General features: G+C 45.4%; 1 protein-coding gene across 1 annotated transcript in view; it reads right to left on the reverse strand.

Moving 5' to 3' along the window:
• Nucleotides 1-13,665, reverse strand: part of GALNT18 (polypeptide N-acetylgalactosaminyltransferase 18) — a 400,900-nt gene that overhangs the window by 114,006 nt on the left and 273,229 nt on the right. The window contains exons 4-5 of the mRNA XM_049890385.1: nt 6,003-6,186; nt 3,567-3,764 (exon numbers count right to left, since the gene is read on the reverse strand). Coding sequence (XP_049746342.1) covers nt 3,567-3,764; nt 6,003-6,186 — 382 coding nt within the window. The remainder of the gene's footprint in view (nt 1-3,566; nt 3,765-6,002; nt 6,187-13,665) is intronic.

Consider the following 13,665-nt stretch of genomic DNA (forward strand, 5'->3'; position numbering starts at 1 on the left):
TGAGAGAAATTATATGTACGGAAGGTTTTTAGAAGGCCATTCCTGGTTTAACCCCTAGATGAAGACGGCCCCACAAGATGCTGCCACTTTATGTTGCCCACCCCTGCTCCTTTTTCCTCGGAGCTGTACGTTAGTGCTCTGTCCACATATGGTATAAGTTATGAAAATGGCCTGGTGATATCTCCTACTGCGTTGTAACAGGATGCCTCTGAGATGGTTGTTTGCTGCATCCCTCAGTGACACCTTTAGGAAGACCTGCATAAGAAATTTCTTTCAAAGTTAACTGTTAGTCAGAGAAAGCCTTGCTATCCCTGAGGGATTTGTAGGACATTTTTATCTTTATTTTTATTTCTAAGACCATGTAAGTTTCATTTTCACCTTGGCTGCCAGGAAGCTCAGAGACAAGTCTGCAGGTTCACTTTAAGAACTGTGACGGACCTAGGTCTACTCAACTACATTCTAATCTAATTTGTTATGATCTTTTGGTCTTTCCAGGCATTTATCTATTTGTTTTTTGATATATTCTACATTTTCTCGTAAGCTATTTCTAATCCCTTCAGGAATGAGACAGGGCATAAATCAATATCATTTTTAGCCTGATTGTGTCCACTGAATACCCTGACTGGTTAATAAGCAACAGGCCGGCTAGAGACAGCTTGTATTGATCCCGGGGTAACTGTTTTGGATCCTGTTTATTTGCTGCCTGGATCTGGCAGTTAGAGGAAGGCCCTTCCTACATATCCTGGAAGCAGACTTCCTGAGTGCCTGTCACACTCAGCATTTCAGGAATGTGGAGAAAACAGGCTGAGACCCCATTCTGCCGGGCTGATGATTCTAAACCATCCTGTACCTAGGGGGAGTCCCTAGGCTTCTTCAATGGGCAAGTGCATCTTTCTAAATGATCTTTTGAGTGCTAGTTACATCCCAGAGACTTTCATGTGTGTTACATAATCTGATTTAATCCTTGTGAGGTTGAAATTGATTCTATTTCATAGTTACGGAATCCAAGGCTCAGAAAGGCTAGGCAACTTCTCAGAGACACACAGCCAACAGAGGCAGAAAGAGTATTTGTTCCTTAGTGCTCAGGCAGTCTCAGTGTCCTCCATCAATGCAGAACTCAGCCTGCTTTAGGAGGGTGAGGCATTCAGGAGAAATATGCTGTGATTTGAATGAAGAAGGGGCAGTTTTCCCAGGACACCAGTCTGCCTGAGCAGCCTCCTACATCAGCAGTCCTCCAGAAATGGCCTGCAAAATAGCTGTTTCTTCACCTTGAGGGGTTTCCAATTTCAAAGAAGGGCATATTTGCATGTGATTGACAGTTTTCTCATCACTGAGGATTCTTCATTTCTCCTTTTCTTTCTTTCCTCCACCCAATCCTCCAGCTGCAATAAATGCTGGGTGACAGCAGGAAAAGTAGCAGTGTACAGCAGAACAATTCAAAGTCTTTAGCATGAGGTAATGCTCTCAGCAGAGAAGCCCTCTACGTGTGCTCCTGCTGACTCACCTAGTGGGTGTCACTCTCGGCAAGGTTCTGCGCCGGGTGTTTGCACACAGCTAATGAGCCCCAACGAGCCCTGGTGGTGCAGTGGTTAAAGTGCTTGGCTGCCAACGAAAAGGTCATTGGTTTGAATTCATCTGCCACTCCATGGGAGAAAGATGTGGCGGTCTGTATCCATAAAGATTTATGGCCTTGGAAACCCTATGGGGCAGTTCTACTCTGTCCTATAGGGTCGCTATGAGTCAGAATTGATTTGACAGCAGTGGGTGGGAGTGAGTCCTCGAGCTCACATCCCCACTGAGGAAAAACAGGCCTGGAAAGACTGGAGGATAAAGTTTTGCTCCTGAACCTACTAGCTGTTCTAACTAGCTGTTCCAACCTAAGAAAAATTGTTAACCATTTGTACCACCCAGGGACTCCAGGAATTTCCTACTCATCCTTAAAAACAAAAAACAAGCCCATTGCCATCAAGTTGGTTCCAACTTATAGTGACCCTGTAGGACAGAGTAGAACCGCCCCATAGGATTTCAAAGGAGCGGCTGGTGGATTTGGACTGCCAACCTTTTGGTTGCAGCTGAGATCTTAACCACTGCATCACCAGGGTTCCTGACCTTAAAAACCTAGCACAAATGTTACACTCTCTGAAAAGGCTTCTCCACAGAGAATGTTAGAGCATAATGTTTGTGCTGGATTTTTAAGGGCAGGAGCACTGGTGGCTCAGTGGTTAAGAGCTCGGCTGCTAACCAAAAGGTTGGCAGTTCAAATCCACCAGGTGCTCCTTGGAAACCCTATGGGGCAGTTCTACTCTGTCCTATAGAGCTGCTATGGTCACTATGAGTTGGAATTGACTTAATGGCAACAGGTCTGGTCTGGTCTTCCATTCAGTGTCCATCTCAGGTCTCTCATTATAACGTATAAAAACTATTTTGTCTGTCTCTAGTAGATGCCAACTTTTTGGGGTCAGAAACCAAAGCTTATTAATTTATTAAATTTTATTTTTGGTGAAGATATATATAGCAAAACATATATCAATTCAACAATTTCTACACAGATAATTCAGTGGCATGGATTACATTCTTCAAGTTGTGTCATCTTTCTCGATATCCTTTTCCAACTTGTTTCATCATCATCAACATAAACTCACTGCCCCCATGCTTCTCCTTTAACCTTTCCATTTGCTATTGTCAGTTTGATCTCGTATTTACAATTCTTCAAAAGAACACAATGCTTATGGCAGACATTCTTTTCTAATCAAGCTAAAGCATACGGAGCCCTGGTGGTATAGTGGTTAAGAGCTTGGCTGCTAACCAAAAGGTTGGAGGTTCAAATCCACCAGCTGCTCCTTGGAACCCCTATGGAGCATTTCTACTCTGTCTTTTAGGGTCCCTATGGGCCAGAATTGACTCAATGGCAACAGGTTTGGTTTTTGGTTTCATCGTTTTGTTTAAAGATGATTTCTGGGTATAGTGTTAGTTTAAGGTTTAAAGATTTCCTCAGCGCATTAGTTCTGAGGAGTCATCCTGTCTCAATGGCTCTAGAACATGTTGGTCCCATGAGAATTTGAAGTTCTTTTCCACATTTCCCCCCTTTTGATCAGGACTCTTCTACAAAATCTTTGATCAAATCATTCAGTAAGTAGCCAGGCATCATTCAGTTCTGGTCTCATGGCAAAGGAGGCAGTTGTTCATGAGGGCAATTGGACATCCATTCCAATTCCTCTTCAATTTTGGGGGCAAGAACCAAATCTTAATCACTGTGGATACCCAGCACAGAGCACAGTAGTGGACACTCAGTAGTGTCCTACAGTGATGTGTTAAAATGATACCTTTCAGACTGCAAATGGAATCTGGGTGCTCTTGCTCTTTTAAAAGGGATCATCAGGCCCTATGAACAGTGACTAAAAGTCATATTGTAATTCCTTTTCATCTGCTATCCCATCCCACTCCTCCTGAGCAGGATTAACCAGTGGACAAGGGTAGGGCTGGACTTTGGAGAATCAGGAGTGGGTTGGGAGGAAGCTCTTGCCTGGAGGACAAGGCAGAGAAAGTCACAGGAAAGGGTGTTTTACCTGATCGGGGCAGTGGAGTTCTCCAGCTTCCACCAGGCCTTTGGGGGATTTAGGTAGCGGCACCACAGCTCCCAGTCAAAGCCCTGGGCAGCCAGTGGGTACTCTTCTATTTCAAAGTTGTCATATTTGATGTTATCAAAGGATGGCGAGATGATCCGTTTCCGGTTCTCCTTTATGCGGGTGAGGACAGGTTCAGCCCTGAGGGGCAGAGAGGGAAAAAGGGGGTAACTACTTCCAAGGTGGACAACAAGCAGATTAGCAACCGTTAAAGGTCTTTCCCACTGAAAGAGGAACAAACATTGGCCAGTTCCAATGGTGAGGTGCACTGCCCCCTGGGAAGGAATCCCTATTCCACTGCCCATCGTCTGACAACTCTGGGTTGGCAAAAGGCCTGACTATGTGTTATGGATTGAATGGTGTCCCACAAAAAGACATGTTGAAGTCTTAACCCCTGTACCCATGAATGTGACCTTGTTTGGGGAAATAGGATCTTTCATTGAAGATATTTCCAGTTAAGGCATATCAGAGTAGTGGGTCCTAGCTCTAATTCCTTCTGAGTGGTATCTTATAAAAAGGGAGAAAAGACATGGAAACAGAATCACACCCAAGGAGAAGGTAGCATGTGAAGAAGCCGAGGAACACCAAGAGATGCCTGGAGCTACTAGAGCCAGAGGGGACAAGGAAAGACCTTCCCCTACAGTGGACAGAGAGAGAGAGCATGACCCTGCCAACACCTTGAATTTGGACTTCTAGCCTCCAGACTGTGAGAAAATAAATTTCTGGTCTTTAAAGCTACCTGCTATGTGGTATTTTGTGACAGTAGCCCTAGGAGACTAAGACACCACACTTTTAGCACGTCTCGAGCTGAGCTGAGAAATTGTTATTTCAGCCAGCCAAGAGACTTCTCCCTTTGCCTCCTTGTTTTCTCTCTTGCCACCAGGGAAAAAAATCAAGACTTAAAAAAGAAAAACAAGAATAAAAGAAGACATCTGAGGCTCCATGGTAAGCTTTCAACTTGGGCTTTGATTTTGCTAAACTCCAATGTATTAACCGAGAGGAAAAGACAGATGAAAATGGCAGACACTTGTAGGTGTGAACACACCTACTTCCAGCAGTCATGCAATGCTGCTTTGGTTCCTCCAAACTTGGGCCGGCGTTCTGCCCCCACCCCACACGTTCCCCACCTGCCCAGGGAGAAGTGGCATGTGAGGCTCTCCCAAGGAGCCAGGAGACCCCCGCAGACATGAGGCAAGTGATGTGTTTGCAGACAGGAATGACAAGCTCCTCATTAATATTACATTTGTTGCATAATTGTTTATTCAAATCAGCTGGAAATGCTTAGTGTCCCTGTCCTATCCTGACCATAAATCCAAAGAAAATGTTTCTTAAATAGTTGCAAACGGCAAACAGAGACTTCAACGACAAAAAACAGCTGCGTTGCAACCTTAATTTGGGCTCGTTATGCAGAAGCATGCCAGAAGCCAGCCCTCGCTATAGGGCCCATCTTGCCCTGAGGCTCATTCCTGCTAACCAGCCCTTCTCAGCCCACTCCAGGGGGGCAGAGGACGGCACTGTGGAGTCTGGGGCAGGAAAGCAGACCAAGGTCCTCAGGCAGATTGGTTAAAAAGGTGATAACCTACTTGCCCCAGGGGGTGGCAGCCATCCCTACCAGCACCTCTGCCTCAGATGCCCTGATCTCTGCAAAGCCACACGCACACACACACACCACACATGCACACACCCACACCCACACCCACCCACACCCCCACACGGTGGGCTGTGCCACGCCCTCCTGATCCTGAGGGATGCCAGGAAGGGTGGCTGTTTCTGCTGGGCTGCAGCCGCTGAAGCCTATTATCTGCTGTCTTGCCCCACTCAGCACCTAAGCAGCCCTGACTGGGGAAACCTAGGTATTCTAAGACTTAGCTCGCCAGTGGGGAGAATCTGAGGTTATGTGTTACTGCTGGCCTGCTGGCTTTGGCGGACCCCAGGGTCCCTGTGACACCATCAAGCCATCTCCGCCCACCTCTGCCCACTCCATCTTGGCCCTGTCTGTGTGGTTTCTATTCCATCTTTTCCAGCTCTCCTTTTCCCAGGGATTGGAGCCCAGTCCCTGTGTAGGCGGGCACTCTGCTTTGCCCTTGACAGTGACTCCATTCCCTGATCATATTTCCTAGAGGACCATGCTAATGGAGTGACATCTAATGTCACCATACCCTTCAGACACTGTATTTTGATCCTGCCGCCCAAACAGAAGGGCCAGCCTTGTTGCCAAGACCACTCGCATAATCAAATCTCACCTGTCCCCAGAATTCTCTCCTTTGCCTCTGGCCCAGCACTGAGGTCCCAGCATGCTTTGTACTCATTCTAGCCAAAGCCCCTAAACTACATTGGGACTCATCCTCCTCTCCCAGAGTGGTCAGCACAGTCACTTACCAACCCACATTGAACTCCACGTGGGCATCAAAGAGCGCCACCACGGGGGCAGTGGCCACCCTCCAGCCGCTGACCCTGGAGCGAATGAGGCCTTCCTGCTTGCTGTGGCGTACAACCTTGATGAAGCCTGGCTTCTGGCCATTCACCTTGTTCACATATTCTGTCAGCTTCTCCTTCAGTTCCTCTGTTAGGGAGAAATGCCTCATTAGCATAGTGGGGGGCAGGGGACAGAAGTGACAATTAAAACAGTCTGACTCCCAAGAGAGGCTGGAGGGTCCATACCATCCCCGGGCCTTCCCTGGCACTCCCCACAATGGCGAGCACAGCTCAGCTTTGAAGGGAAAACAGTATGCATTAAGCCCCAGCAACCTGCACTGGTGGCACAGCAGTTAAGCGCTTGGCTGCTAACCAGAAAGCTGGCAGTTCAAACCCACACAATGGCTCCTCGGGAGAAAGACAGGACAATCTGCTCCCATAAAGATTACAGCCTAGGGAACCCTGTGAGGCAGTTCTACTCTGTCACATGGGGTTGCTATGAGTCGTTATCAACTCAAAGGCACCCAACAACAGCAACCTGCACAAGGAGTGCCTCACATGCATGTTCTCTTCTACTTTTTACAATAAGTCACTTTTTTCTCCTCATCCACTCAGCTGCCTCCTTCTTCCCCAGTGCCCTCCTCCAGTCTTCCTGTAATCCCCAGAGAAAGCACAGTCTGTGAAGACTCAGCCCTGGACCACTGCCTGGATCTCCATCCTTCTGGGACATGGATGACCAGGAGTTGTGCCCACGTGAGCAGCTGGCATTGTGTATTCGCTGGGCCTTGGACCAGGCCAAGCAGTCATTCCCCTGCTTCTTCACAGTTGTAAGTGGAGCCTGTAGCAATGGGACAAAACCTCAGCTGCAGCCCCTCGCTCCTCAGCAACCACACTCATATTTTCCATGGTAGCTAAGACGAGAGCCTATGACAGCCTTTTCCCACAGAATGAGGACTGAGTGGGACACATTCTCCCACCTCCAGCCACTGCACCTCTCTGGGACTCGACTGCCAGTCAGTATCATGTGTAAAAGATTTGAAACCAGCTGTTCCTGGTGGTACAGTTATTAAGTGTATCACTGCTAACCGAAAGGTTGGCAGTTTGAATCCACCAGCAGCTCCTTGGAAACCCTATGGGGCAGTTCTACTCTGTCCTATAGGGTTGCTATGAGTGAGAATCAACTTGATGGCAATGGGGAACAGGTGTCTTCAGGAGGTTACACCAGCTCCAGTTCCCGAAGTAGCCACCGTGGTGGCATGAGGCCACTGTACACATTTATGTTTCCTGCCTGGTCCCTGTGGCCTTGCTGCTTGCAGACTTCTAACTCTGGGGTCTGGCAGGGCAGGAGAACACCCTCCTGGACCAGAGCATCAGAGGGAGGGCTTTGTCAGCCAGAGACACATGCTCAGATTTCTGGGGCAGGTCTGCTCCCTCCTCCCTTACAGCTCCCAATGTGATGGAAGCTGTGAGGAATAAGGGAGGGAAAGCAACTTTTTTCTGTTTTTTTTTTGAGCATCTCAAAACCAGTTACCAGTACTGTCAAGTTGACTCTGCCTGTGCGTCAGAGTAGAATCGGTCTCCACAGAGTTTTCAATGGCTGATTTTCAGGAGATTGATCTCTAGGCCTTTTTCCAAAGCACCTTTGGGTAGACTCGAACTTCTACTCTTTTGGTTAGCAGCCAAGTGTGTTAAATGTTGTCAACACCGGGGAACTCCTTTGAGTGTCTACTACGTGGTAGTTGAGGCATTGGTGGTTCTGTGGTAAAATTCTTGACATACATGCAAGACACCCAGGTTCGGTTCCTGGTCAATGCACCTTGTGCACAGCCACCACCCATCTATCAGTAGGGGCGGCTTGCATGTCACTATGATGCTGAACAGGTTTCAGTGGAGCTTCCAGGTTAAGATGACTGACTAGGAAGAAAGGCCTAGCAAACTGCTTCCAAAAAATCAACCAGTGAAAACCCTGTGGATCACAATGGTACTATCTGGGACTGATTATGGGGATGGTGTAGGACTGGGTAGCATTTTGTTCCATGGTGCATGGGGTCACCAGCAGTCGGGGGCTGACTCCATGGCAGCTAACAACAATGTGCTATATGCTTTTCACATCTGTTAATCCCATTTAGCCCTCCTAATAATCGTAAAGGTATGATTATCAGCACTATATTACAGAAGAGAACGTGGAGAACTGGCTTCATAACGGGCCCCGGGTCACAACGCTAATCCCCGCAGAGCAGAATTAGAGTGCAGGGTCTCTGTCTCCAAACACAGTCCATTTTCTGTGACATTGAGCTGCTGTCCTGTGACACCCCTGCCATGTGCCAGGCACTGTGCCAGCTGCTCCAAGCTGTCTTCGCACACTAGGGGGCTGCTTGTCTGTTAGGGTGCCAGGCTGTTCTTCCAGGATGTCAAAATGGTTTTTGTCCCCTAATTCTGTTTTCTAATGCCTTTGTTATCTAGTCGTTCCAGCTTTCTGGCTTTTGCAAAAGTGATCAGCATATGGCCTTTATTCTTACTCAAGTTATCCTTTTGAGCAGTGTGACCTGTGTCCAATGCCAGGGCCGGTGGGGACTGTCAGATGCGTTCCCCATTCTAGCCTGGAGAAGATTCTGCTGACTTTTGGGCTGCTGCAGGCACATGGTCTATTGTACTTTAGCCAATATAAAGTGACCTTGTGATCTCTGATTGCCACAGCTGACAGGGGTAGACCTATGGAGGAGGGAGGCCTGGCGAGGCCACTGTCTCACAAATGTCCGGCAGTTGGCCATCGAGCGACATACTCAACCTGTCCCAAGCTTACAAGGTCTTCAAACACAGTTGTCAGTAGGCTTCTTAAAACACATCAAAGGTCCATTCCTCACGTTTCCTTTTTGGAATTTTTAAATACAGCTCATAAAGCCTGATATTTGGGCTTTTGATAGTGGCAGTTAAGTATAAATACCCAGAGCTTGGAAACCCTGGTGGTGCAATGGCTAAGTGCTACGGCTGCTAACCAAAGGGTCGGCAGTTCGAATCCGCCAGGTGCTTCTTGGAAACTCTAGGGGGGCAGTTCTACTCTGTCCTATAGGGTCAGTATGAGTCACAATTGACTCGATAGCACTGGGTTTGGTTTGGTGTTTTTGGTTACCCAGAGCTTGGAGTGAGAACGGGGCTAGCACCAAATGACCTGACATAGAGCCCCCTCCCCAGGGGAGTGGGTACCTGTGCTCTATCCTCCCTCCCCAGCCCCTAAGTGAGAACTCCTGCCTATGGGGCCACTATTACCGAGGTATTGGCCTGAGGAGGGCTGCAGATGATTGCTACCAAATAGTCCCCAGTGAATTCCACCTTCCTGAATGCACACCCTGTGTAGTCCCCTTGGACGCTCAATCTGGGCTGGCCCTCTGGCAACAGGATGCAGCAGCAGGAACACTGGTGTGTATTTTAGACTTAGAAGACCTTGCAGCTTCTGCTTTTGCTCTCTTGGTGCCCTGAGATGCTAAGTCAGGAAGCCCAGCCAGCCTCCTTGAGGATGAGTGGCCCAGGCAGTACCCAGTCGCTTGGGCCTCCCACTGAGGCCCCAGCATGTGATCGAGGACATCTTGGACCTTCCAGCCCCAGGTAAACCATCAGCTGGGACTGCAAATGCATGCGGGAGCCCAGCCAACACCCAGCTGCCCAGCTATGTCAGCCCACATTGCAGAATTGTGAACCAATGCATGGCTGCTGTTTCCAGCTACTAACTTCTAGGTGGTTTGCTATAAAATAAATTCTAATGAAACAGGGGCTACACTCTGGTATGGTGCTGGGGCTGGATAAGACTGTGAACTCCTGATGCATAGGAAATGAAGTCAGACACAAAAAAGTCAGCTTAGAAGGGTGGCAGCAAGAGATGAAAAGGCTTTGCATCTTGTAAATGCTCCTTGTCCTTTTGTACTTCTGAGCTCTGTTAACAGTGAACAAGAATAAAGGTTTCTGGTGGACCAGCTACTGAAATATTCTATTCCCAGCCAGTTGCATACCAAACATGTACTACTGATTAGAAAAGAGAATTCTCTCAGCCCCAAACAAACAACTGCTATTAAAAAAAAAAAAAAAAAAGTCCTAAAATACTGTGGGTGACAGTGGCTCACTCTTTGCAGAGTACCTGTACCTAATTAGGTTTTCATGTTTTCCTTCAAACTTTGTCACTAGCCAAAGCAAGTAAGAACTATCTCAGAAGTATTTTTGCATTTGCCAGAAAACTGTTGTCTGAGATATTTGTTATATTACACCTTGTTTCACATGATAAATACCTCTCAGAATTTACCTACCAAAAGATATAAAGAGCTTGTGCTCTTCCTTATACCTAACACAAGCATGTAACTCATCATATTTGCCTCTTTGCCAAGGCTGCCAGGAAGCTCAGAGACAAACATAATGACTAATTATAAGAAGTCTATTAGCATTTTCGTTTCTCTATCTTTACTATAGCTTTGATTTTCAAGTGTTGGTTTAAAGCTACACTGTCTTATCTTTTTCCTCGAAACCCACTAGCCAGCTCCATGAGAGAAAGACCTGACAATCTACTTCTGTAGTTTGCTTAGGAAACCCTATGGTGCAGTTCTACTCTGTCACTTGGGGTCGCTATGAGTCCAAATTGACTAAATGGAACCTAACAACAAAAGCAGCAAAAAGCTGCCTTTAATTATTTTTACAATATTCATAAATATGGGCAGCTGATTTTCTACAAGGATCAAAGTCCACTCAACGGGGAAGAAACAGTCTCTCTAACAAATGGTCTTGGCAAAACTGGATATCCACTTGGAGAAAAATGAAACAGGGTCCATACCTCATACCATACACAAAAACTAACTCAAAATGAATGAAAGGCCTAAATGTTAAAGCTAAAGCTATAAAGTCCCTGGAAGATAAAATAGCAACAAAACTATGGGACCTAATTTTTTTCAGAAATAGATTCTCAAACACACCTACAAATGCATGAGCAACAGAAGATAAGTTACATAACTGAGACCTCCTAAAAATTAAATACTTATGCTCATCAAAAGTCTTTATCAAAAGAGCAAAAAGAGAACCTACAGACTGAGAAAAATCTTTGGGAACAACATAGCTGATAAGGGTCTAATCTCTAAAATATATAGAAAACTTCAGCAACTCAACAAAAAGATAAACAATCCAATTAAAAAATGGGCAAAGGACATAAACAGACACTTTAAGCAGCCAAGAAATACATGAAAAGATGCTCACAATCATTAGCCATCAGAGAGATTCAAATAAAAACTACAATGAGATACCATTTCACCCCTGCAAAATTGGCACTGATCAAAAAGCAAAGAAATGAACAAACAGAAAACAACAAATGCTGGCAAGGTTGTAGGGAGATTGAAACTCTATCCACTGCTGGTTGGATTGTACAATGGTACAACCACTATGGAAAACGGTATAGCACTTCCTCAAAAGGCTAGAAATACCTTACGATCCAGCAACTCCACTCCTGGGTATATACCCTAGAGGCCTAATAACAGTGACACGAATGGACCTATGTCCATTGCAGTATTAGTCACAATAGCAAAAAGATGGAAACAACCTAAGTGCCCATAAATGGACGAATGGATAAACAAATGGAATACTGTGCAGTAATAAAGAATAGTGATGAGCTCACAGGACATAACATGGATGAACCTGGAGGGCATTATGCTGAATGAAATAAGTCAATCAAAGAAGGAGAAATATTTTATGATCCCGCTTTTTTTTTCATATATATTTTTATTGTGCTTTAAGTGAAAGTTTACAATTTGAGTCAGTTTCTCATACAAAAACTTATACACACATTATTATATGACCCTAGTTGCTCTCCCTACAATGTGACAGTACACTCCTTCTTTCCACCCTGTTATTTCCTGTGTCCATTCAACCAGCTCTTGTCTCCCTCTGCCTTCTCGTCTCACCTCCAGACAGGAGCTGCCCACATAGTCTCCTGTGTCTACTTGAGCTACGAAGCACACTCCTCACCAGTATCATTTTATGTCTCATAGCCCAGTCTAATCTTTGAAGAGCTGGCTTCCAGAATGATTTCAGTTCTAGGCTAACAGAGAGTCCAGGGTCCCTGTCTTCTGGGGTCCTTTCAGTCTCAGTTAGACTCTTAAGTCTGGTCTTTTTATTAGAATTTGAGGTCTGCATCCCACTTTTCTCCTGCTGCATCAGGGATTCTCTGTTGTATTCCCTGTCAGGGCAGTCATTGGTGGTAGCCAGGCATCATCTAGTTCTTCCAGCCTTGGACTGATGGAGTCTCTGGTTTATATGGCCCTTTCTTTCTCTTGGACTCATATTTTCCTTGTGTCTTTGGTGTTCTTCATTCTCCTTTGCTCCAGGTGGGTTGGGACCAATTGACACATCTTAGAGGGCTGCTTGCTAGCTTTTAAGATCCCGTATGCCACTCACCAAAGTGGGATGCAGAACATTTTCTTAATATACTTTGTTATGCCAATTGACCTAGATGTCCCCTGAAACCATGGTCCCCAGACCCCTGCCCCTGCTACTCTGTCTCTCGATGTGTTTGGTTGTATTCAGGAAACTTCTTAGCTTTTGGATTCGTCCAGTTGTGCTGACTTCCCCTGTATTGTGTTTGTCCTTCCCTTCACCTGAAGTAATTTTTGTCTACGATCTAAAAAAAAAAAAAAAAAATTTTTTTTTTTTTATCTAGTTACTGAATACCCTTCTCCCTCCTTCCCACCCTCATAACCATCAAAGAATGTTTTCTTCTGTGTTTAAACCTTTTCTTGAGTTCTCATCATAGTGGTCTCATACAATATTTGTCCTTTTGCAACTGACTAATTTCACTCAGCGTAATGCTTTCCAGATTCCTCCATGTTATGAGATGTTTCATGGCTTTATCATTGCATAGTATTCCATTGTGTAAATATACCGTAATTTGTTTAGCCACTCAACAACCTTGGTTGTTTCCATCTTTTTGGTATTGTAAACAGGGCTGCAATGAACATAGGTGTGCATTTATCTATTCGTGTGAAGGCTCTTATTTCTCTAGGATATATTCCAAGAAGTGGGACTGCTGGATCATATAGTATTTCTTTTTCCATCTTTTTAAGGAAGGGCCAAATTGTTTTCCAAAGTAGTTGTCCCATTTTAGATTCCCAACAGCAGTGTATAAGTGTTCCAATCTCTCTACAACCTCTCCAACATTTATTATTTTATGTTTTTTGGATTAATGCCAGCCCTGTTGGTGTGAGATGGTATCTCATTGTAGTTTTGATTTGCATTTCTGTAATAGATAATGATGATCCCACTTTTATAAAAATATGAAAATAGTTATGCATATAGAAATCAATGTTTTTTGGTGGTTACCAAGGGTAGGAAGGGGAGGGAGGGAAATCACTCTCTAGACAGTAGACACATGCTATTTTTGGTGATGTGAAAGGCAACACCAAATGTGGGTGAAGTGTGTACAACCTGACTAAGGCTAATGATGACACTAAGAAGTACACGAGAATAAGGGACGTTATTGGTAAATGCTATATAACATAAACAATTTTGCAACAACAGCAGGAACTACCAAAAAATATGTGAGTGGTTACACAGGTAGGTATGTACGCATATATGTGTATAGGAAAGTACATGTGAGTATATA

Source organism: Elephas maximus, chromosome 7, assembly GCF_024166365.1.
Source record: "Elephas maximus indicus isolate mEleMax1 chromosome 7, mEleMax1 primary haplotype, whole genome shotgun sequence".
In the NCBI taxonomy this organism is placed as follows: domain Eukaryota; kingdom Metazoa; phylum Chordata; class Mammalia; order Proboscidea; family Elephantidae; genus Elephas; species Elephas maximus.